This window comes from Oncorhynchus clarkii, chromosome 29 (genome assembly GCF_045791955.1).
Source record: "Oncorhynchus clarkii lewisi isolate Uvic-CL-2024 chromosome 29, UVic_Ocla_1.0, whole genome shotgun sequence".
Lineage (NCBI taxonomy): Eukaryota > Metazoa > Chordata > Actinopteri > Salmoniformes > Salmonidae > Oncorhynchus > Oncorhynchus clarkii.
Genome location: NC_092175.1, coordinates 47,038,517 through 47,059,177, shown reverse-complemented (window position 1 = coordinate 47,059,177; position 20,661 = coordinate 47,038,517). Strand labels below are relative to the sequence as shown.

The 20,661-nt window shown below is 43.6% G+C and overlaps 2 protein-coding genes across 5 annotated transcripts in view; both read left to right on the top strand.

The window, feature by feature from the left end:
* Positions 1-4,422: 4,422 nt before the first annotated feature.
* On the top strand, positions 4,423-12,810 carry LOC139388337 (serine/arginine-rich splicing factor 1B-like). Of its 3 annotated transcripts, XR_011629268.1 has the most exons (6): positions 4,471-4,864; positions 9,126-9,325; positions 9,395-9,567; positions 9,681-9,962; positions 10,323-10,419; positions 12,208-12,439. XR_011629268.1 is itself a non-coding variant. In XM_071134950.1 (4 exons), exons 1-4 carry the CDS (start codon positions 4,653-4,655, stop codon positions 9,876-9,878), a joined length of 783 nt encoding a protein of 260 aa, XP_070991051.1. In that variant the 5' UTR covers positions 4,423-4,652; the 3' UTR covers positions 9,879-12,810. The 3 variants fall into 3 exon arrangements, 1 of the variants encoding a protein (XP_070991051.1); XR_011629267.1 differs by having other exon boundaries at positions 10,323-12,804; XM_071134950.1 differs by having other exon boundaries at positions 4,423-4,864; positions 9,681-12,810.
* Positions 12,811-16,276: 3,466 nt separating this feature from the next.
* The window catches only part of LOC139388070 (DEAD (Asp-Glu-Ala-Asp) box polypeptide 52), a 33,690-nt gene continuing 29,305 nt past the window's right edge, over positions 16,277-20,661 (top strand). For both annotated transcript variants that reach the window (XR_011629249.1, XM_071134592.1), the window contains exons 1-4: positions 16,277-16,396; positions 16,785-16,986; positions 18,109-18,236; positions 18,364-18,549. Coding sequence is in view for 1 of the 2 variants with exons in the window: in XM_071134592.1 (XP_070990693.1) it covers positions 16,310-16,396; positions 16,785-16,986; positions 18,109-18,236; positions 18,364-18,549 (603 nt within the window). In the remaining variant the exon portion in view is untranslated. The remainder of the gene's footprint in view (positions 16,397-16,784; positions 16,987-18,108; positions 18,237-18,363; positions 18,550-20,661) is intronic.

Below are 20,661 nucleotides of genomic sequence, written 5' to 3'. Positions count from 1 at the left end.
GCGTCGCACTACATGGTAACAGTCCGTGGAGTTCGCCCTGTGTATTAGTATGGGTGGATGGGTCTCTGCGGTTTTGTTAGCATGTTTGATAAGTACATTAGCATGTTTGATCTGCTGAAGGGATATTGGCAGGTCCCTCTAACTGAGCGTGCCAAAGAGTTGTCTGCTTTTGGCTCGCTTTCCAACCTTCGTCGGAAATGCCGGAGCCATGTTTCAAAGGCTCATGCACATCGTGCTACGTGGCCTAGAAAATGCTGAGGCATATTTATATGTGCTTGTATTTAGCACGACCTGGACCCAACACCTTCAGGATATTGGAAGTCTGTTCAGGCATTTCGCAGGCATTCCGGTCAAAGAGCGAAATTGCCCGAGCAACAGTGAAATATCTCAGGAAGGTGGTGGGGCAAGGGAAAAGCCGGCCGGACCTCAATAACTGTCCAGAACCAGAAACAGTGCCAATTCTTGGGAATGGCTGGCTACTACCGGGCTTTTTGCAAGAACTTTTCCCAGGTTATTGCGCCACAGATTTGACCAATCCGAAAGTTTATTTTTCTCTGTTGAATCCCCAACTGTCAGGAGGCTTTTGGTCTCTCCACCGATGCTAGCTTGCTCCGGATTTCCGTCATTTATTTGCGTTGTTCAGAGATGTAGGAGCAGGGTCTGTGGTCCTACAGAAAGACGATAACAACGTTGAACACCCTGTGGGGTACTTTTCATAGACATTGGCTTCATATCAAAAATACCACTCGACTATCGAGACGGAGACACTCGCTTTGGTACTGGCTCTTCAGCACTTCGAGGTTTATGAATCGGTCTCTACTCCTCTGCTGGTCTATACCGATCATAACCCTCTCGCTTTCCTGCAAAAGACTCCATGAATCGCCGGCTCACTGGAGTCTTATGTTGCAGGAGTTTCCCCTTGAAATCAGACGCGTCCGTGGACAACTTGGTTGCTGACTGTCTATCAAGGGTGGGCAGTCAATAGCTTTTTCTGACCAAAAATATTTGGACACCTGCTCATCGAACATTTCATTCCAAAATCATAGGCATTAATATGGAGTTGGTCCCCCTTTGCTGCTATAACAGCCTCGACTCTTCTGGGAAGGCTTTCCACTTGATGTTGGAACATTGCTGCAGGGACATGATTCCATTCAGCCACAAGAGCATTAGTGAGGTCAGGCACTGATATTGGGTGATAAGGCCTGGCCCGTAGTCGCGTTCCAATTCATCCCAAAGGTGTTCGATGGGGTTGAGGTCAGGGTTCTGTGCAGGCCAGTCAAGTTCTTCCACACAGATCTTGACAAACCATTTCTGCATGTACCTCGCTTTGTGCATGGGGGCATTGTCATGATGAAACAGGAAAGGGCCTAAGCCAAACTGTTGCCACAAAGTTGGAAGCACAGAATCGTCTAGAATGTCATTGTATGCTGTAGCGTTAAGATTTCCCTTCACTGGAACTAAGGGGCTTGAACCATGAAAAACAGCCCCAGACCATTATTCCTCCTCCACCAAATTTAACAGTTGGCACTATGCATTGGGGCAGGTAGTGTTCTCATGGCATCCGCCAAACCCAAATTAGTCCGTTGAATATACTTATGTATACAGTGCCTTCGGAAAGTATTCAGACCCCTTGACTTTTTCCACATTTTGTTAGGTTACAGCCTTTTTCTAAAATTGATTGAATCGTTTTTTCTCCTCATCAATCTACACACAATACTCCATAATGACAAAGCAAAAACAGAGAGAAGAGAGGATCTACAGAGGATCTACAGAGGATCTACAGAGGATCTACAGAGAAGAATGAGAGAAACTCCCCAAATACAGGTGTGCCAAGCTTATAGTGTTTTTTTATTTCACCTTTATTTAAGAGAAGAGAGAAATTATAGATAAAACATATCGGTGCTAATCGGTCATAAACATTACACAACAAGTTGGAAATCGCAAATTCAACAATGAGTGGTTTGGAAGGAATCAGTGGCTGACTGCAAGCATTGCAAAACCAGCCTGCTATTCAATGGAGTGGCTGTGTGGTCCCAAGTGTAAGATTAAGGGTCTCTTTTCCTAGTTTAAAATGATAAACATTCAACATTGGCCATGCTGTCAATGAAGCACGATTTGTGCCACGCTCAAAACAACTTTTAACTTGGAACTGCAAAACCTGACTTTAGTGAGTTCAAGATTAAACTGGAAACTCGGGTAAATGAGCTACGACTGAGAAAATACGTTTTGAAATTTAATCTAACTCAGAATTGTAAATCGGGAACGATCACTGACGTCATCAGTGTGCAAAGGGCTTTGAAGAATCTAAAAAATATATTTTGATTTGTTTAACACTTTTTTGGTTACTACATGATTCCATATGTGTTATTTCATAGTTTTGATGTCTTCACTATTATTCTACAATGTAGAAGTGTAGTTCAATTTAAGTTAATAAAATGTTATTTTGTTTGTAAATGTACATTTGTGAATATGAAATTTGGCCAAAAGAATAATGAAATTACATACAATTATTTCAACTTATTTATATCGTAGGTAAAGAATCCAAGCACTACATCTCTCCATAATAGTGTAAAATCTTCATAAATGTGTTTGATTATAAATCTACTGATGTCTTGCCACAGATTCCTTACATGAACACAATGCCGAAAAAGATGCAACACTGTTTCTGGGTACAATTTGGAGAATAAAAAATAAAAAACTTCATCTAGTGGTTGTCAGGATAATATTTATGAATCGTAGGTAGGTTCTGAGGTTCAGGTCTTGACACGTTCCTGAATAATAAAGCAACACCTGAGGGAATGGCATCTAAAATAATTGCAAAATCTTTAAGTGTTACTGGGATCTTGTAAAATTATCCTTATAAGGAAGTAATTAACCCTCTGCATTTACCAGTTGTCACACCAATACGATATTATTTCGGAACCAAAATTCTAAAAACAAACAAGTATTTTTATTCAATATATCCCGATTATTCCATATACAATATCTGTGTGGAGAAAAATGTGGCTTATAAATTAAGTACCATGACAAGAAAGTTTCGCTTGAACTGTCAATATTAAAATTGCAAACCAACATGAAGTTAAGTTCACCAAAAGTAAAGAGGACCGAGGAATAAAGTTCCACATAGAAGTGGGTCTTCTTAGGAATTGTTTTATCCAATTGATCTTAAATCATATTTTATGGTAGTAAAGTCTAGAAAATTCAGCCCACCATTCTCATAAGTGTTCATTACAACAGTTTTTTCTACTGTAATGGGTACGGTTTCTCCACAGAAAGTTGAAAAGCATCTGGTTCTCCTTGCTTATTTTACCGTCAAGATATAAACAGAGCGCCATATGTTAGTCTAGAGATACCTTTAGCCTTGGTAATTAGTACTCTTCCTTTTACAGATAAATCCCTCTGCAGCCATTGATTTAGCTTCTTCTGGGTTTTTAAAATTTATTTTAAGGGTTAAAATGTAGTAAGCCACTAGACTTCTGATCCTTTGTAATGGTTATGCCTAAATATGTAAGTTCTTATTTTACTGGAATACCATAATATGAAGGTGTCACACAATATTTGACAGCCATGAGTTCACATTTATTAATGTTAAGACAGACCAGATGCTTTGGAAATGGATTATATATCACATTGATCGATATGGGAATCTGACCAGCGTCTTTCAGAAAAAGTGTAGTATTGTCAGCCAGCTGGCATATAATAATTTATTTACCAGCTATGGAAAGACCTTGTACAGGACTCTTATTTAAAGAATTTGTAAGAAGTTGAGTGATTAATAAAAATGGATACGGTGAGATAGGACAACCTTGCCTAATTCCTTTCTATAACTCAAATCTAGGTAAGTGCTTGTTTCTCCTCTGCACCTAACAGGACCGCTGGCATTCGCGTCATTACATCTCCCTCGTCTGATTGGTCGTTTCGCACGAACCTAACACTATGCGTCATCACACTCCCTCTGATTGGTCAAGTAGGCGGGCCTTCCGAATTTGTGGCTGTGGTAGCTAGTGACGACCAAATGAACGCGAGACCAAAGACATTGCAGTATGAAGATATGCAGATCCCCGATCACGCGTGTAGGTGTCATGGCGACGTTGGCTGGCTAAGCGCTTGCGTAGAAAACGTCATCGGGTCTAACGGTCGTCTCGCGCCGAACTGCGCAGGTGCAGGCCGTCAAATCAAAACGCATGCCTTCGATTTAGTCGTTTTTGACGAAAATGAAAACGTGTCACTTTCCCGAGGTTGGAGTAATAACATGTTAAAATACTTAAAACATTGTTTAGTATCTAGCTTGTGCCTTTTAGATAAAAACAAAACAAAGGAAGAACGTTTCGCTTCTCTTAACACCAAACCACGGCCTGCTTCGCAAGTGTTCCCGGAAGTCTTGCGATGTTGCGCCTCTGGGTTTAAAAACTCTGTGGCGAGATCTCGGCACCATTTTGTGAAGCCACTCAAGCCTGCGAGAGTTGTGGTGGGAATATTTGTATTTTGTTGCTAGTGAGCTAGCAAAACTTGGTGTGAACTGTTAACGACTGACCAAACATAGCTTGCTGTATTTTTTTTATATATATATTTTTACAATAGCAATTAGCTAAATTAACGTTAAAAGTGGTCTCCTAACTTTTAAAACACGAAAGTTAGTTATCAGTCTACGGATGTCTGGAGATAATATGTCGGGCGGCGGGAGCGTGGTTCGTGGCCCAGCGGGAAACAACGACTGTCGGATCTACGTGGGTAACCTGCCGCCTGATATTCGCACTAAAGACGTGGAGGATGTGTTTTATAAGTATGGGGCGATCCGAGATATCGATCTGAAGAACCGGAGAGGAGGACCTCCGTTCGCTTTTGTGGAATTCGAGGACCCCAGGTAAGTTAGCTGACTATGCTAAAAACATAATTAATAATCCGCTTTCAGAACAAAACCGATAGCTAAGTAGCTAGCGGCGGAAAGGGAACAACTAGCTAGCTACCCCTTAGCTACCTCGTGTTGAGGCGGAGATATTGGTTGGTGTTTTGTTGCCAGACAGTTTTTTTTACCAGAGTTTAAAAAATATATACTATAAATAGGTTATTTTGCTTTTTTCTACTATGGTCAAGAGCCAAGTTATTGAGGTGGTTGTCACTAGTTTCCACAGTCCATAATTATGGCTAAACGGAGAGCTGCGCAAGATGGCGATGGGCCGGACACATGACTTTTTAACGCTTCCCTTTTTAAATTAGTTAAATGCATCTGCCATGGAGTCCAGTTGCATTAGTTTGGCCCAACTGCCTGCCGTAGTTTTAGAAGTAATCGCGGAAACATATTTGACGGTGTTTTTTTTCACCCTGCCAGCTCCTACTCGTTTTATTGAGCACCGTTGCACCAACTCGCCTTTCTAACTTTCTATGCTCAGCCCCATTGTTCCGCGTGAGTGCCAGCCTGTTAACCCACCCAAACCGTCTGTTTACCGAAGATATTAATAAAGTTACTATGTGAGAGCGTCCGCTGTTCGCATGGGTACACCTTGATGGCCTACGGTGACAGGTTGCTGGCGTGTGTAAATCAAAAGTGAAACATTATATTCTTCTCGTGGTTAACAATCCATTCAGGGTGTAAAACCTAACAATTGTCCCGGTCTTTTTCAAGATGTGGCCAATTTTAAAGCACTTTTTTGGTTTGAAGAAAAACGTTTTTTATTTTAATTTTTTATTAGGAATCATTGTTTCTAACTGGCTGCGGGGTAATTTGCGTTGACATCTGTAACACGAGAGACACATTTAATATGTTGGGGAGATGAAACAATGGAAGCCCATTCATTTTGAATGAAGGAAGCAAAGTGGGCGAGGGGCGGGACCAAAGTTGGGTAAAGCTGAACTTCATGCAAATAATCCGAGACATCGCATTGTTATTTACCAATCCAAGCTCACTGTAGTTTCCAGCCCCTACTGGATTGGCTGTTAATACCTATCACCACCTGGCCTGATTGCTAGCGCCAACATGAGGAGAAAGCAATCATGGCTATCCGTTAGTGGGTAGCCTAGTGGTTAGTGTTGGGACCTGTTTTTTTTTTTTTTTTTTTTTTTTTTTTTTCTCCTTTATTTAACCAGGTAGGTCAGTTGAGAACAAGTTCTCATTTACAACTGCGACCTGGCCAAGATAATTCAAAACAGTGTGACAAAAACAACAGTTACACAAAGAATAAACAAAAGTACAGTCAAGGGAAAAGTCTATATACAGTGTGTGCAAATTAGGTGAGATTAGGGAGGTAAGGCAATAAATAGGCCGTAGTGGCAAAATAATGACAATTTAGCAATTAAACACTGGAGTGATAGATGTGCAAGTAGAGATACTGGGGTGCAAAGGAGAAAAAAAGAACAATATGGGGTAGTTTCAATGATCTGTAAGCTGCTTTGATAGCTGATGCTTAAAGTTAGTGAGGGCGATATGAGTCTCCATCTAAAGTGATTTTTGCAATTTGTTAGTCATTGGCAGCATAGAACTGGAAGGAAAGACGGCCAAAGGAGGCATTGGCTTTGGTGGTGACCAGTGAAATATACCTGCTGGAGTGCGTGCTATGAGTGGGTGCTGCTATGGTGACCAGTGAGCTGAGATAAGGTGGTGCTTTACCTAGCAAAGACTTATAGATGACTTGGAGCCAGTTGGTTTGGTGACGAATATGAAGTGAGGGCCAGCCAACGAGAGCATACAGGTCGTAGTGGTGGGTAGTATATGGGGCTTTGGTGACAAAACGGATTGCACTGTGATAGACTGCATCTAATTTGCTGAGTAGGCTGTTGGAGGCTATTTTGTAAATGACATCGTCGAGGATTGGTAGGAAGGTCAGTTTTACGAGGGTATGTTTGGCAGCATGAGTGAAGGAGGCTTTGTTTCGAAATAGGAAGCCGGTTCTAATTTAATTTTGGATTGGAGATGCTTAATGTGAGTCTGAAAGGAGAGTTTACAGTCTAACCAGACACCTAAAATATGTGGACAACTACAAATACCTACGTCAGAACCATCCAGTGTATTGATGCTGGGCAGGTGCGGGCAGCGATCGGTTAAAGAACAGGCATTTAGTTTTACTTGCATTTAAGAGCAGGCAGTTGGGGGCAACGGAGGGAGTTTTGTATGGCATTGAAGTCCGTAACAGTGTCCAAAGAATGGCCAGAAGTATACAGAATGGTGTCATCTGCATAGAGGTGGATCAGAGAATCACCAGCAGCAAGAGCGACATTGATGTATACAGAGAAGAGTCAGCCTAAGAATTGGACCCTTGTGGCACCCCCATAGAGACTGCCAGAGGTCCGGACAACATGCCCTCCGATTTGACACACTGAACTCTGTCTGAGAAGTAGTTGGTGAACCAGGCGAGGCAGTCACCAAGGCTGAGTCTGTCAATAAGAATGTTGTGATTGACAGAGTCAAAAGCCTTGGCCAGGTCGATGAATACCGCTACACAGTATTGTCTCTTATCGATGGAGGTTATGATATCGTTTAGGACCTTGAGCGTGTCCCCCTTCGAAGAGTGGGATGACCGCGGCAGCTTTCTAATCTTTGGGAATCTCAGACGACACGGAAGAGAGGTTGAACAGGCTAGTAATAGGGGTTGCAACAATTGCAGAGGATAATTTTAGAAAGAGAGGGTCCAGATCGTCTAGCCCAGCTGATTTGTAGGGATCCAGATTTTGCAGCTTTTTCAGAACATCAGCCATCTGGATTTGGGTGAAGGAGAAATGGGGGGCGCTTGGGCAAGTTGCTGTGGGGGGTGCAGAGCTGTTGACCGGGGTAGGGGTGTTTTTGGTGGCCTTCCTAAGCCAGGGCCGACAGGTTAACAAAATGAGGAACCGTGTTATTGTAACAGTCCGGGGGGCATTAGCTATGTAGCCGATTGATCATAGTGTCGAAAGAGTAGCAATAGGTGAGTCAGGGTGCTGTTTTCACTTCTCCGCTATGCAATCTGTTTTTATATCTTTCTCTCTCACTGGGGTCACAGCATTCAGATAAAGCTAGCGGGCCGGGGCTAGTAGATGGTTCTGTGGCAACGTCGTAACAGAATAGCCTGTTGAGACCACATCGGGCGATCATGCCGACAATAAAGGGTCCAGGCCAATTGGCGAAGGAGGTATTGTAGCCCTAGAATTAGTTGGTGCTTGCTCGTTTGCAGCTAGCTAGCTGCGATGATCCGGTGTAATGATCCAGAGCGGGCAGGAATCCGGTGATGTGGTAGAGAGAAGCAGTCCTATATGCTCTGGGTTGATATCGCGCTGTGTAAGACTGGCAGGTCACTGTCCGAGCTAAGGCTGGCTGATTCCAGGGGGGGGAAGGCGAGGACCGCTATCTGTGGCTAACAAAGACTAGTAGCTAGTTAGCTGGCTAGAGGACCGCTAGCCGTGGCTAACAAAGAATAGTAGCTAGTTAGCTGGCTAGAGGACCGCTAGCCGTGGCTAACAAAGAATAGTAGCTAGTTAGCTGGCTAGAGGACCGCTAGCCGTGGCTAACAAAGAATAGTAGCTAGTTAGCTGGCTAGAGGACCGCTAGCCGTGGCTAACAAAGACTAGTAGCTAGTTAGCTGGCTAGCTCCTGATGGACGTTCCAGTTATAAGTAATAAAATGACAAAATAATATATCTGTACTACATTGGGTGAGTTGCAGGAAAGTATATTTAGTTCGTAGATCGAAGTGAGATTAAGATGTAATGAAAAAAGACCGGCTATTGACACCGATATACATGTCCTACTGCGCCGCCGAAAGGTTGTAAGATCGAATCCCCGAGCTGACGAGGTAAAAATCTGTCCTTCTACCCCTGAACAAGGCAGTTAACCCACTCTTCCTAGCCGTCATTATAACTGATTTTCCTAGTTAAATAAAGGTTAAATAAAATGTGCTGCTCGGGTTCACTGGGGTGTGTTCACACATTTTTCACGGAACAGCCAATCAGACTGTTACATTTTATGTATTTGGTCTGGTTGGTTTCATGGCAACTGTGCAGACATTTAAACAACTCCGTGAAAACAGGTAGGCTGTGGAATGTGCTTTTCACAAACTGCTGCGTGGGCAGCCGAGTGAAGTAGCTAGCTAATTAACTATTGGCCCTCTCAAACTCTGTCTGTGTTACATCTTTCTCTCTCTTGGTGTCTGTGTCTCCCAGGGATGCTGATGATGCGGTGCATGGCCGTGATGGTTATGACTATGATGGTTACCGTCTCCGGGTGGAGTTCCCCCGTAGTGGGCGTGGGGGAGGGAGAGGGGGTGGTGGCGGCGGCAGGGGTGGCGGCGATGGAGGAGGAGCCCCAAGAGGACGATACGGACCTCCCTCACGGCGCTCAGAGTACAGAGTCATCGTCTCAGGTCTGTCTTTACCCCTCCCCTCCTGTCTTTACTGTGTTGCCCCTCTACCACCTCCTCCTCCCTCTCCAGGTCTCCCCTCTAGTGGTAGCTGGCAGGACCTAAAGGACCACATGCGCGAGGCAGGTGATGTATGTTACGCTGACGTGTTCCGGGATGGTACCGGCGTGGTGGAGTTCGTACGCAAGGAGGACATGACCTACGCTGTCCGCAAGCTGGACAACACCAAGTTCCGCTCCCACGAGGTAGGTCAGAGGTTGGTCTGGACTCCAGGGGTGGAACACTGTTGGTTGGAGTCCACACCCTATACTCTATGTGTCTCTCATCAGGCAGCCTTCTCTCTCTCCTGTGTGTTTAGGGAGAGACTGCGTATGTGCGTGTGAAGGTGGACGGACCTCGCAGCCCCAGTTACGGACGCTCCCGCTCTCGTAGCCGTAGCAACGGGCGTAGCAACGGGCGTAGCAACAGCCGCTCGCGCAGCTTCTCACCGCCGCGACGCAGCCGTCCCTCGCCACGCTACTCGCCACGACACTCCCGATCACGCTCCCGCAGCTAGACACAAACCACATACACACACCTCCAGCCCAGCGGCCCCCAGGGAGAGGATACATCAGACCAGGAGATGGACAGACACCGCCCGGTGGACATTCTAATGAATTACATCTAATGTTCTCTTGCCTCGGCTATCTCTTGTTCTTTCATCCCCGTTTCCTGGTCTAGTTTGCCTCAGCTGTGGTTTTGGCTTATGACCTCTGTTCTCTTTGTATCTGCTGACCCCTCATCATCCCCCGCTCTCTCTCCCATCTTCTCCCCCCCCCCCCCCCCCCCATCTGTGTAAAGGGCTTTAATTGTTCTGTTTCTGTTAGTTTTGACTGGGGGGGGGGAGGAGAAGAGGTTTCATTTTGTGTTTGTGGGGAGGGATGGTATTTTCTTTGGCCTGTTGTGGTGTCTGTGATGTGTTGTTGTGCTGACCTCTGACCTGTCTGTCGTGTCTCTGTAGAGATCACAGGAGCAAGCTGATAGGCTGCTGGGAAACAGGAAACTGTTCATATTAGGATTAACAGGAGGAGCAGGAGGAGTCAAATAACCAGCCAATGGTATGACGGCAGTAGTCTCTCATCCAATCAGCTGTCAGACCTGATGTTTTAGTGACCAGTAATATTATTGAGCTGGTTTTAACTTTCTACTCTTAACTCTCTCATATTAGAGTGCTTTGCCACCTCTCCTTCCCTCAATCCCATCCTCCCCTGGTTTTCTATTCACGGTTTCTGGTCAGAGTAGCATGCGTGGCAGTGTGCGTCTGTGGAGGTAGTGCGTCTGTGGAGGTAGTGCGTCTGTGGAGGTAGTGCGTCTGTGGAGGTAGTGCGTCTGTGGAGGTAGTGCGTCGGTAGGGTAGTGTAGTGCGTCTGTGGAGGTAGTGTAGTGCGTCGGTAGGGTAGTGTAGTGCGTCGGTAGGTGGCAGTATCAATAGGAGAGTGTGTGTGTGTCTGGCATTGTTATTAGTGGTTGGTTAGTCTTGGTTCAGAGAACTTTAGTTCTAATGTTGAGGTGAGCTTTCTTCTGTAAATGTCTTCTCTTAAACACAGCTTTCAGAGCCAGCAGGTTGTGATGGCTGATTGGCTGTAGCTAGACTTGGGCGGTATACCGTATTTTACTATACACAGATATTGATGCAGGGACCGGTTTGGGTTTTTACTTTACCTTCTATAACGATATTTGAACGTTTGGTTTGTTAAATGTGATACGCTGTGTGTAACGTCCGTTTTTATAGTTGACTTGGCTACTTGGGTCATCTCTCGCCATGCCACTTTCTAGCCCCGCCCCCCCCGTCACTCAAGGAGCATAATTGTTGTTGCTTGACCAGGAGACGCTTGCATTCAGTCTGCATGGTCAATGCTGACCACTACCATGATGGCTAATCAGGAGACGCTTGCGTTCAGTTTGCATGGTCAATGTAACACGTGCAACAATGTTGACGACAACAATGCTGTTTTCACTTTGCTTCTTAATATAAATCCACTAGCGTTCTATAATTACACTATTAGTTTGTTTCTTACATCTGCAAATTTGTATTTTCATAGCAAGTTGGGCCTTAATCTTGTTAGCCGCTAATGCTAACTGCTAGCTCGCTAATAAATGAACCGAGTCAGAGCAAATGTAACTAGCTATACAGCCTGATAATACCAGTGATGGTGTAGAACTAAATCGGCATGTTGGTACAACAGTATTTTCGAAATCAGAGGAACATGTGAATGTTAGTTACATGAAGTAACTTAGAGAACCTTCAATGTAGCCAAAGATTAGAGTCCCATAGGAAACACTGACCATCACTTTGGTTCCTACCCTGTCACAATAACTCCTGGCATTTTTATGTCAAACAACAACCACTATTATATTCAAACTATAGAATTAACCCTGCCTAATCATTATTTCCTTTTATTTCAACGGTTCACCCAAGTGTTTTGCTCTAAATCGCAAGTCCAATTGCAACATTTGGTTATAAATAAGGCCTAGTATCTGTGGCCCATTATCGTGCAGCCAGTCTTACGGCAGTGTGGAAATGATCCTCAGTGCAGGAAACACAGAAATGTATAAATGTTTTTGGTTGAATTGAACAGTAGAAAACAGAAAGGAGAAAGACTCATTTGAAATCACATATGTAACAATACTCAAAGAAAATTAAGGACTTTTATTAAAAAACATTAAATACTGGCATACCATTTTTTTAATATTGTTTTTACACCGTGATATAATATTTTGGCCATATCACCAAGCCCTAACTATAGCAGGTTGTGATAGTGTGGCTGATTGGCTGTAGCAGGCTGTGAGTGATTCTAACCTGTTGCTCCTTCCTTCTCTCTGTTGGGTGCGGGATCTGTCTCAAGGAGGGCTGTGATTGGAGGAGGGCTCTGTCTCCCCGTCCTGGAGCCAATCAGACCTTCAGGATTCAGGATCAGAGCAGGGATTAGGATTAAGGATGGAGAGAGAACGCGGAGTGGGACAGGAGCATAGGATCGGGACCAGCCCCCAGGCCACAGCCCAGCCCACTGGAACCTAGATACTAGACCTAAGTCACTCAAATGGCTCTCAAACACCCAAAATTAGTTTATTCCCCCCCCCCCCCCCCCCCCCCCCCCGTGTGGACTCCACAGCGTCCTTCTAGGATCCTGACCAGCGTTCTTTTATTATTTGAGTGGAGCTCAACGCAAAACCAGGAGTCTGGCTCAGGATGGAGGGAGGCGCACATAAGGAGATTGGTAACTAGAAGGGAATTATAATCTGGGGGGGTTAAATGTGTTTGTTCTTTAAAAGGATTGAGAGTAATGTGTTTCGTTTGTTTGGAGGGAGGGTGTGTTTTTTTTTTAAAGTTTTTATTTTTTATTTTTAGGTTTGCATTGTTTCCTCAGTATATTTTAGGATTCGTTTGTTTCCCTAGTTGGTAACTTTTTATGTTTCAGCACCTCTTCAATAAAGTGTCTTCTACAGTAGCTAGTCTGTGTGCCTCTGATTCTTGTTCCTCTTGATTCTTCTACAGTAGCTACCGTAGGGATGCAAACTAGTCACCTTTCGGGCGAAATGTGCCGTTTTCAATCCAAAATAGGTGACCTACGTGATTTGTGTCGATCCAATGAAAAGTTTTGGGGGGGGGGGGATATGTGAATGAGTGATGTGCGTTTGGACCAATCCCGGCTGTTTCCTAGGCTCAGCCAGTCGTTCACATGACAACAGAACGCAGCGCCCGACTGAAGAGAGAAGAGACTTGTCCGTTACAGCAGCGCGTCTCCCTGAACGGTAACTGAGGTAACGGTGGGTGAGACCGGGGTGAGGTAACGGTGGGTGAGACCGGGGTGAGGAGGTTACAGCAGCGTGTCTCCCTGAACGGTAACTGAGGTAACGGTAGGAGAGGCCGGGGTGAGGTGACGGTAGGAGAGGCCGGGGTGAGGTGACGGTAGGAGAGGCCGGGGTGAGGTGACGGTAGGAGAGGCCGGGGTGAGGTGACGGTAGGAGAGGCCGGGGTGAGGTGACGGTAGGAGAGGCCGGGGTGAGGTGACGGTAGGAGAGGCCGGGGTGAGGTGACGGTAGGAGAGGCCGGGGTGAGGTGACGGTAGGAGAGGCCGGGGTGAGGTGACGGTGGGTGAGACCGGGGTGAGGTGACGGTGGGTGAGACCGGGGTGAGGTGACGGTGGGTGAGACCGGGGTGAGGTAACTAGAAGTTGAGACCGGGGTGAGAAGGTGATGAGGCGGAATTCATGAGCTGTAATCGAAAAACAACCTGCTTTTGGAGAGTTTGAGCTGAAGGAGAAAGTGGTGGAACAAGTATGATTAGCATCGTTAATTATCAGGTTAGCTGGATCGGTTTCTCCGTTAGATAACTTATCCAGAGAAATGTTGAGCAACATTAGCCAACTTAACTGATCAAATCATTTAGTTTATGGTGTGAAAAATTAGCTGGCTAATTGTCAGGCGGTTAACGTTACATCAGGTGAGCCAACGTTAGTAACCTAACCAAATTTGCTATAGTATTAACTTGTAACGTTATACGACTCCGTGCCTTTCCTCAAATTATAACGCGTTAGGTGCTTACTGGACCCTGGCAATCTGTGTGAAATGTGAACTAATGTTTTGGATTATTTTCAGAATGAGAGAATTAGGTGAAAATGAGGCGTTGTTTGTTAAACCGTTAAGTGTAGCTGGAGCTGGTCCTGTCTTAAACTGGATGCCACTATAGAGGTGAAAGAAACACCACTTTCCCTCTACTTCAATACAGTGGTATAAAGGGCTATGTTAAGTGGAGCTGGAGCTGGGCCTGTCTTAAACTGGATGCCACTATAGAGGTGAAAGAAACACCACTTTCCCTCTACTTCAATACAGTGGTATAAAGGGCTATGTCAGGTGACCTGCCTGAAAGAGATCAATTATACCAACAACTGGTCTCATGCTCTGCTGGCACATTGTACACGTTCTGCCTGTGGACATCTGTTGTACAATGTAAATATGTTCAGTGTAGCCCCAAAGATATTGCTTTTGTTGTGTTGAATTTGACAGTAATACGTGAGTGAGGGGGGGGTTATTACATTTCTTTCTCAGTGAACTTTATTTTTGCTCACATGTAGCCTTGTGCACTGGGTTTGTGTCTATAATGGCCATATTCTATTTCTACTTTTAAGATGTTTTTCCCCAAGTGTAATATTTAGGTGCGTGTGTGTGGTCACAAGCATTCTATTATAAAGGCTGTCATGGTAACAAGCATTCTATTATAAAGGCTGTCATGGTAACAAGCATTCTATTATAAAGGCTGTCATGGTAACAAGCGTTCTATTATAAAGGCTGTCATGGTAACAAGCATTCTATTATAAAGGCTGTCATGGTAACAAGCGTTCTATTATAAAGGCTGTCATGGTAACAAGCGTTCTATTATAAAGGCTGTCATGGTAACAAGCATTCTATTATAAAGGCTGTCATGGTAACAAGCGTTCTATTATAAAGGCTGTCATGGTAACAAGCGTTCTATTATAAAGGCTGTCATGGTAACAAGCGTTCTATTATAAAGGCTGTCACGGTAACAAGCGTTCTATTATAAAGGCTGTCATGGTAACAAGCGTTCTATTATAAAGGCTGTCATGGTAACTGAAATATTAGTGTATTGTTTTTTTCTGAAGACTTGAGTGTCATTTGCAATAAAGTCAAGGCAACAAATAACATTGGATTTCTTTCTTAAATTGTTTTTAGCTGTGAGTTAGTGTCACATTAACCACTTATTTTACACACAGAGACTGATCATGTAGATTATGTTTAATGGTTATGAATGCAGTCAGTATTTGGTGGTGTTCCCCTGCTCAGATGTTGCATCAACCAATGGTTGCATGCTAAGTCATTAGCTGTTACGTGGTTAGCTGATAGGTAAAATACCGATCCAGACGTTGTAAGATCTGTCTGGCATCTGCAATGAACGCACTTATTACATTGTACAGAACAGCATAGTGACAAATTCAATAAGATTTGCAAGTATGCAACATTTGAGAATAATTTGTTATTATTGGAGGGGACTTGAACATTACTATAGATAATTCAACTGATAGATGGCCCCCAGGGAGGCCAACCAATCAGAATTTGGGTTTAATACTTTTTATTGAAAAGTTTGATCTGATATATGGAGAGAGAGGTTTCTGACCGAAAGATCATTCACTTGGAGTAATAAAACAGGTTCCAGACAATCCAGAATATATTTTTGTTTATATCCAAACTGTCAGATTTCAGTGGAAGGCTCTCCCAACAGTGGATGATGGAGGTCCCTGATCTCTCTGTCCCTTCTTGTTTTTTCCGCAGCTCTGTGGATTTTGATGACCAAAGGAAGGATGCCTTGAGCTCGATCAGCTGCATTTCAAAGTCCTCAATCCCCATCCACTGAAACACAGACAGATCCAAGTCACTGTCCTCAAAGTTGTCTGGCTTGATCAAAAAATAAAACATTGGGCCATGTTGCTTGAAATCTGGGGTTTTAGGCTGGGTTTCTGTACAGCACTTTGAGATATCAGCTGATGTAAAAAGGGTCTTTATAAATACATTTCATTTATTGAGTGAATTGTAAAACATTTAAACTAAATCATTATTAGGTATTCTGTCTCCATGACACTAGCTGAATGTTTTCTCTCAACTCCTGTCAACTCCTTTTCTCTCAACTCACAACTCCTGTCTCGTTAATTAGAGAGGATCTGTAGAGGACGTAAACAGTGTTGTTCAATAATAGTAACGTCCTCACTACAAATACTGCCGTTTGAGACAATGAAAATACCAAACGTAACCATACAAACGAAATACTTTGGTTTCCATATTCCACTGATGAGACAATGGCGACACCATGTGGACACATGAGGTACAACCACACAAACATATCCAGGCTTTATAATCAATCGACGAATCACCGGTTGGTTTAACTAGACTGGGATCGAGTCGTCATGCCTTTTTTCTCGTCTCCACGCTGTTTCAATGGACGCCTTCGACTTGTTTCGTAAACTCGGAGCCGGAGCGAAATTTGATTTCAAGAGGTTTGGTAAAGATGCCGAACGTTTTAAGGTAATGAGGATGATGTCCAATATTTCTCTATTCGTGTTCAGCGAGTAGTATTTGAACGCTGCAAAGATTTGAGCGGTTCGTTAGCGTGTCTGCCCTCGATCTGTAGAGACAGTCTAGCTAAGTTAGCTAGTTTCAGGTTTAAAATGAATACATCTCAAACTCAATGTTTCGTTTATTCTCATAAATTGAAGTCCCGGATGATATTATCTATGTAACTTTCGATTGTTTTGGTTAACTAACATTATTCTGAACGTTTGTAGTGAGATGTATCAGGACATATATCACATTAGGATTTAGCGGTCTGGGGTATTGCTAGTAGCTGTCTTCGTAGTATACTCTTGTCATTAACAATAGTTATATTTATTTATGGTACGTGTGTGCGTTCCAGGTGGTGAGATCTCAAGAGAAAGATGTATCTGACCACTATGGGATCGACTTTTTCGGGACCGGAACAACCCACGGCAACCAGGAGCAGAGAGCGGAGGAGAAGCAAGACGAGGAGGGAGAGGTAGATGCTGCTGCAGGGAAAAGGAAACGACAGGATGAGGAGAAGACTGCAAAGAAGAAAAAGAAAGATACTCAGGCTGAAGGTAGAATTTGGAGGTTTGAGTTCTACAGTGCGGTGAAAAAGTATTTGCCCCTTTCTCATTCTCTATTTTTGATACCGAATGTTACAAAATCTTCAAGCAAAACCTAATATTAGATAAAGATAACCTGTGTTTACAAATTGCAAAAAAGTGTACTTATTCAATTAACAAAGTTATGTAACACCCAATGCCCCTGTGTGTAAAAGTAATTGTCCACTTACACTCAATAACTGATTGTGCCACCTTACTGTAGTTGATCAGTCCACCTTTAGCTGCAATGACTCCAACCAACCACTTATTGTAGTTGATCAGTCCACCTTTAGCTGCAATGACTCCAACCAAACACTTACTGTAGTTGATCAGTCCACCTTTAGCTGCAGTGACTCCAACCAACCACTTACTGTAGTTGATCAGTCCACCTTTAGCTGCAGTGACTCCAACCAACCACTTACTGTAGTTGATCAGTCCACCTTTAGCTGCAGTGACTCCAACCAAACACTTACTGTAGTTGATCAGTCCACCTTTAGCTGCAGTGACTCCAACCAAACACTTACTGTAGTTGATCAGTCCACCTTTAGCTGCAGTGACTCCAACCAAACACTTACTGTAGTTGATCAGTCCACCTTTAGCTGCAGTGACTCCAACCAACCACTTACTGTAGTTGATCAGTCCACCTTTAGCTGCAGTGACTCCAACCAACCACTTACTGTAGTTGATCAGTCCACCTTTAACTGCAAAGACTCCAACCAAACACTTACTGTAGTTGATCAGTCCACCTTTAGCTGCAGTGACTCCAACCAAACACTTCCTGTAGTTGATAAGTCTCTCACATCGATGTGGAGGAATTTTGGCCCACTCTTCCATGCAGAAATGCTTTAACTCAGTGACATTTTGGGGTTTTCAAGCTTGAAATGCTCGTTTCAAGTCCTGCCACAACATCTCCATTGGGATTAGGTCTGGACTTTGACTTGGCCATTTCCAAAACTTCATGTGTTGCTTTTTGGGCATCTTTCCACATCGGTGTGTATGTGTGTTCTGTGTGTTTCAACTGGAGCAGCTTATTGTTGTTTAAAATGACCCATTAATTAATTCAGCATTCTGATGGTCCCTGTCGTTTTGTTGTAGTAGCGTGTGAGGAGACCGAGGGCATCCTGTGGACCTCCTCTGCAGACAGGAAGTCTAAAGGCTTGAAGGAGGGGAGGGACAGAGACAAGACATCCATGAAGAGACTCCAACACCTCCACCAAGAGAAGGTACACACACACACACACACACACACACACACACACACACACACACACACACACACACACACACACACACACACACACAGCTCTTCGCTCTGTCTACCTGTTGAATCTCATCTCTGTGTGTTGTCAGGTGAACCGTGTCCGCATGCAGCATCGTATCAACGTGCATGGCTGTGACGTGCCTGACCCAGTGTGCACCTTCTCCGAGCTGCAGTCCGAGTACGACCTGAACCCACGCGTCCTCCAGAACCTGTCCGCAGCTGGACTCACCATACCCACGCCCATCCAGATGCAGGCTATACCCCTGATGATGCATGTGAGTATGCAGAGATGGATGAGTGTATGGATATATAGAATGGAACACAGACTGATGAGTGTATGGATATATAGAATGGAACACAGACTGATGAGTGTGTGGATATATAGAATGGAACACAGACTGATGAGTGTGTGGATATATAGAATGGAACACAGACTGATGAGTGTGTGGATATATAGAATGGAACACAGACTGATGAGTGTATGGATATATAGAATGGAACACAGACTGATGAGTGTGTGGATATATAGAATGGAACACAGACTGATGAGTGTGTGGATATATAGAATGGAACACATACTGATGAGTGTGTGGATATATAGAATGGAACACAGACTGATGAGTGTATGGATATATAGAATGGAACACAGACTGAGTGTGTGGATATATAGAATGGAACACAGACTGATGAGGGTGGATATATAGAATGGAACACATACTGATGAGGGTTGATATATAGAATGGAACACAGACTGATGAGTGTATGGATATATAGAATGGAACACAGACTGATGAGTGTATGGATATATAGAATGGAACACAGACTGATGAGTGTATGGATATATAGAATGGAACACAGACTGATGAGTGTGTGGATATATAGAATGGAACACAGACTGATGAGTGTGTGGATATATAGAATGGAACACAGACTGATGAGTGTGTGGATATATAGAATGGAACACAGACTGATGAGTGTATGGATATATAGAATGGAACACAGACTGATGAGTGTGTGGATATATAGAATGGAACACAGACTGATGAGTGTGTGGATATATAGAATGGAACACATACTGATGAGTGTGTGGATATATAGAATGGAACACAGACTGATGAGTGTATGGATATATAGAATGGAACACAGACTGAGTGTGTGGATATATAGAATGGAACACAGACTGAGTGTGTGGATATATAGAATGGAACACAGACTGATGAGGGTGGATATATAGAATGGAACACATACTGATGAGGGTTGATATATAGAATGGAACACAGACTGATGAGTGTATGGATATATAGAATGGAACACAGACTGATGAGTGTGGATATATAGAATGGAACACAGACTGATGAGTGTATGGATATATAGAATGGAACGCAGACTGATGAGTGTGTGGATATATAGAATGGAACGCAGACTGATGAGTGTGTGGATATATAGAATGGAACACAGACTGATGAGTGTGTGGATATATAGAATGGAACACAGACTGATGAGTGTGTGGATATATAGAATGGAACACAGACTGATGAGTGGATATATAGAATGGAACACAGACTGATGAGGGTGGATATATAGAATGGAACACAGACTGATGAGGGTGGATATATAGAATGGAACACAGACTGAGTGTGTGGATGGATATATAGAATGAAACACAGACTGAGGGTGGATATACAGTGCCTTGCGAAAGTATTCGGCCCCCTTGAACTTTGCAACCTTTTGCCACATTTCAGGCTTCAAACATAAAGATATAAAACTGTATTTTTTTGTGAAGAATCAACAACAAGTGGGACACAATCATGAAGTGGAACGACATTTATTGGATATTTCAAACTTTTTTAACAAATCAAAAACTGACAAATTGGGTGTGCAAAATTATTCAGCCCCCTTAAGTTAATACTTTGTAGCGCCACCTTTTGCTGCGATTACAGCTGTAAGTCGCTTGGGGTATGTCTCCATCAGTTTTGCACATCGAGAGACTGACATTTTTTCCCATTCCTCCTTGCAAAACAGCTCGAGCTCAGTGAGGTTGGATGGAGAGCATTTGTGAACAGCAGTTTTCAGTTCTTTCCACAGATTCTCGATTGGATTCAGGTCTGGACTTTGACTTGGCCATTCTAACACCTGGATATGTTTATTTTTGAACCTTTCCATTGTAGATTTTGCTTTATGTTTTGGATCATTGTCTTGTTGGAAGACAAATCTCCGTCCCAGTCTCAGGTCTTTTGCAGACTCCATCAGGTTTTCTTCCAGAATGGTCCTGTATTTGGCTCCATCCATCTTCCCATCAATTTTAACCATCTTCCCTGTCCCTGCTGAAGAAAAGCAGGCCCAAACCATGATGCTGCCACCACCATGTTTGACAGTGGGGATGGTGT

Bases quoted from the DNA above. Each gene is read 5' to 3' on its own strand.
- LOC139388337 (XM_071134950.1), top strand. From the start codon at position 4,653: ATGTCTGGAGATAATATGTCGGGCGGCGGGAGCGTGGTTCGTGGCCCA. The intron at 4,865-9,125 runs GTAAGTTAGCTG...TGTGTCTCCCAG, and splicing joins GTGGAATTCGAGGACCCCAG to GGATGCTGATGATGCGGTGC. The intron at 9,568-9,680 runs GTAGGTCAGAGG...CTGTGTGTTTAG, and splicing joins CCAAGTTCCGCTCCCACGAG to GGAGAGACTGCGTATGTGCG.